The sequence below is a fragment of the Perna viridis genome, chromosome 10 (genome assembly GCF_037379345.1).
Source record: "Perna viridis isolate PV_CMFRI_1.1 ecotype Kerala chromosome 10, ASM3737934v1, whole genome shotgun sequence".
NCBI classification, from domain to species: domain Eukaryota; kingdom Metazoa; phylum Mollusca; class Bivalvia; order Mytilida; family Mytilidae; genus Perna; species Perna viridis.
The window spans coordinates 6,697,417-6,701,577 of NC_142454.1; the positions used below are offsets into that span (position 1 = coordinate 6,697,417).

Below are 4,161 nucleotides of genomic sequence, written 5' to 3' on the forward strand. Positions count from 1 at the left end.
TATTTACATATATACTGCTACTATATATGTTACACTTTTATGTATCAATTATATGGGCCTTTGCCAATTATTGTAATTGTGTTTGTGCCAATAAAGAATATTATTATTATTATTATAAAAAATGAATTTTCTTCAATACAGTGTGAAGTAAGTAGAAACGTTGATGTTCTCTGTGTATGTTATTTACTGTTCTTGCAAAATATAAATCTGTTTCTGTGAGATATTTCTCCTTTTGTAATTACCGAGTACATTTATACATGCCCAGGGTACCAATTGTGACTGAAAATCAGCATTTTTGGGAACTAAGATGTCTTTTTCATTAAAATAATGATAATTATTCAACATTTTGACCCTATTATGCCTTTGTGTAAACAAGAAATTTTGTGCAACTGGTTGTTTCAGTAAGCAGATTTTAAATTATCCCTTGTGTTAATGCTAAAAAAGGGGGGGTCCGAACTGCACTTTTGTAAATATGGGCCAAAAAAATTGAGATTTTGAAACAATTTGGTATTCATAGAATAGTTAAGGCAGTTGTCTTATCAATACAGACTACCTTTAATGTTTGAAAAGGTAATTAATTTTTTTTTTATCAAAACTTGTCTTTTTTGCAAAATTTGAGATATTTGACTTAATACTGTTAAAGGGTACCTATATGAAAATTGGAACAAAAATTCACAGGAAAGCAGGAGGACAGATATATTTTGTCTTTAAGTTGGAAATTGAACAAAGTTATAGAAAAGCAACAACATTTAAAGATATCTAAACGTTTTAGTAATAGGTATCAGTCTTGTATTACATATTCCTGAGCGGGTGTACGTCATAACATGGAGGCTGAAAATATAGTGCACTTCCTTTTTGCCTTTTCCTGTTTTTGTTTCTTGGCAAATGACTATCATTTTTCATCAAAAGTACAGGGTAAATATCAAGCTATGACACAAAAAAACTTGTTTTTGAGGAAAAAACAGTATTTTCATGAAAAATAATGCTTCAGAAAAGGTGTCTATATTATGAGCTCAAAATAAAAGTGAAAGTAGAAAAGGACCATTTTAGTTTGACCAGTCCTGGTGTACCAAAGTTTGTGCCCTTTTTTTTCTAAAATGAACCTAAAAGTTATTTTTGACATTTCCTTATTGAAACATATGGTCAAAAGTTGAAACTCCTTGTCTATTTTTTTTTAAATCATGAAAATTTAAGGTATACTATAGAAGTCTTTGAGGCAAAGAATACAAGACTGGGACCTTTTGCTGCGTCTGTCATATTCAAATAAATACCGCCTAGGAACTTGAAATACCGTTATTTATCTAATAAACTAGATCGTCCCATTCCGGAATCGGACGGCCTGAAACGGAATAACGTGGAATCAAACTCCAAAGCAGCTCCAGTTCCGAACCGTTGACGTTCCTCCACTCTGGAATGGCAAAAGTAGTGCAGGCATGGGAGAGACCAATGCTCCGGAGTTTGACGTGGAATCTCGTGTCTTCCAATTCAGGACGCGTCCCATTCCGGAATGGAAAAATTCCGATTTCGACCGTAACATAAGAATCATGTTGTCGCAATTGGCTAAAAGAAGGAAGTCCTGTCCTGGAAATATAAAAAATGAAATTCATAAAAACAATAATAAGAAAGAATTATACAATTGTCTACAGAATGATTATCAGGAATATCCTGTTATAAATGTATAAGTAAAACATCTGGTATCCTGCTGAAATAAATTTGTTCTTGCTGAATAAAATATTGCCTCTTAAACATATAAAGAATATACTAATGTTGAATATTTATTTCATGAAAAAATATAACAGAAGATTTCTTTTTATTTCAAACAAATCATGAACAATTATTAAGACATGGTCATTACCAGTTTCTGTCCATTGACCTTACAAGTTGATGTTCAGTCTGGTGGCGGGTTGCTGTTGTCTGTAAAGGGAATGACATTCAAGCAGGAAAAGTATCTTCTCAACGATTTCATGTTTTACATTTTAATTTTCATAAAATACTTAGTTTTTATTCCATTTGTTTTTTCTTTTGAAAATCTCAAAAAGTTGGAAAATTTAATCAATTTTAGCTTATTTTCGGAATAATATCCCTCAAAGTACCTGAACACCCTTGCGTATTAGGAATTCATAAAAAAGTCATTCAGTTTTGCATTTTGATGATTACCTCTTCTGATCTTTTCAACAACTTCAACGTTAAAACATTACTTTAGATTAAATCAACTTCCATCTTACGGATTGATAGAGGTGGAAAAGGGTTTTTCTCGATAATGGTAAAAAATTTCATTCATTGGCAACCCAGGAAGAAAACGAAATTCAATACAGGTAGAATTTTGAAAACGATATACACAAAATTATAAATATTTATAATACCCAATCTATTAAAGAACAGTTAAGCATTTTCCGACAAACCGGAATCTGATTTATAACTAAACACCCATAGATGCTAACTGGTTTACAGTAATATTTAGATATAAATGTACCATTGAAAATCATTAGTTAAAAAACTACGAATTAGTTCCTACTCCAAGAAAAATATTGCCGACAAAAAATGATAGGAATTTTAGATTATGCACTGGTTAAAATAAACTATGAAACGAAAACCATTTCAAGTTAATCTGCTAAAAATACAGATATAAGAAGATACTACGGGACATGACAAAACACTTAGAAGAGACAGGATTTTTGTTTTGTTTTGTTTTGTTTGTTTGTTTGTTTGTTTGTTTTTTGTTTCTGTTTGCTTTTTTCATGATACAAACGAATCAGGGGCAGAGAAACTGGCATTATTACAATTTTAATGGGAATAGAAAAACAAACAGAAAATATATGTTTTCTCGAGAGAAAAAAAAATATGGTCACGAACAGTAAGGGGCCTTCTATGTCCCAAGAGATGATGGAAGCATCAAGATCACCAATGAAATAAAAAATAACTAACAACTGTCTATTTTTAAAACTCTATTGACTGCAAACGACACACGTTAGTTCTCTCCCCTTAACGTCTGGAGGACAACCAAGTGACCTGCAGCCATCAATCTCAACAGGGTAGACAACTCCTTCATTGTCTTCTCTATTCTTACGTGATGTTGATGACGTGGGGTACTCGTCTACACATACATATTCTGTGGCCTGGGCCACCAAGTATCCGGAGTACTCTTTGGTCCAACCGTTATGACATGTCATTTTTCCAGGAACCATTAGGACCGCAGAATGTCCAGATGTTTTCCAGGAACCATTAGGACCGCAGAATGTCCAGATGTTTTGCATACAACACAAGACATATCTCTGTTAAGAACCCTGCGACCAAATGCCTGATTATTGTGTACTACATCGATTTCTACGCCGTATATTTTCGAAGTCAGTGAGTCAATGCCTGCTTTGTAGTTCTTCCATTCGGGGTTTTTAGGTAGACATAAAGTGTTAGCTCCGCTTCCCCACCCGCCGAAATGTTTTCCTGCCATAAATCCTGTTATAAATGTAACCGTTAAAACATCAACAAATAAAAACACGGAAGATTGGAAATTTATTAATTTTTACAATGTAACTTTGCAATGAAAACGATACAAAATTATTAATTATTCGTAATTTAGCAGAGTTTGTCTTGAATGTTCCAGGAGCCGATCATTTTTATAGACTTAAATTGCTAGCTTACCGGCATAAACTAAACTTGAGTCGCTTACACACGTCTTTCTTCCCCAACGAGTATACGTTGTCCCACCAGCAAAGTGAAAGTAATGCATTTGCATGTTGATCATCGGATAAATCTGGAACTATTGGATCAAATAGTCTACCTTTTCCGGAACACATCTTGATGGACTGAAAGGTTTTCAGATTTGCCTGTATATTCTCAAGAACCTTTTCTATTGCTTATCGCAATCTGAACCAGCATCATAATCACTAATAATTAGATAGATGATGACAACACAGAGTGGACACAGAGCATACATGTTGTTTAGTCCAGATTGAAACAAATCAGTTATGGATATACAACTTTTTTTATTTAAAACTAATGGTTCTATTGCGTGCTTTGTGAAAACAATATGTACATTCTGTCATTTAAGGACGTTTTATAAAAATGAAATGGTAATTCACGTCAAGTTTTTTTTTAAATTTTGCTGATATGTTTTAAAATATAAACAGGTGAAACAACAACAAATGGTCCATTGACTGGGAG

At 33.0% G+C, this 4,161-nt stretch overlaps 1 protein-coding gene across 1 annotated transcript; it reads right to left on the bottom strand.

Annotated features, from left to right (window-relative positions):
* Positions 1-2,945: 2,945 nt before the first annotated feature.
* LOC148604316 (short-chain collagen C4-like) lies at positions 2,946-3,733 on the bottom strand. The gene is made up of 3 exons (XM_088550146.1): positions 3,640-3,733; positions 3,249-3,453; positions 2,946-3,207 (listed from the first exon to the last, which is right to left on the bottom strand). Exons 1-3 carry the CDS (start codon positions 3,731-3,733, stop codon positions 2,946-2,948), a joined length of 561 nt encoding a protein of 186 aa, XP_088406272.1.
* Positions 3,734-4,161: the final 428 nt, after the last annotated feature.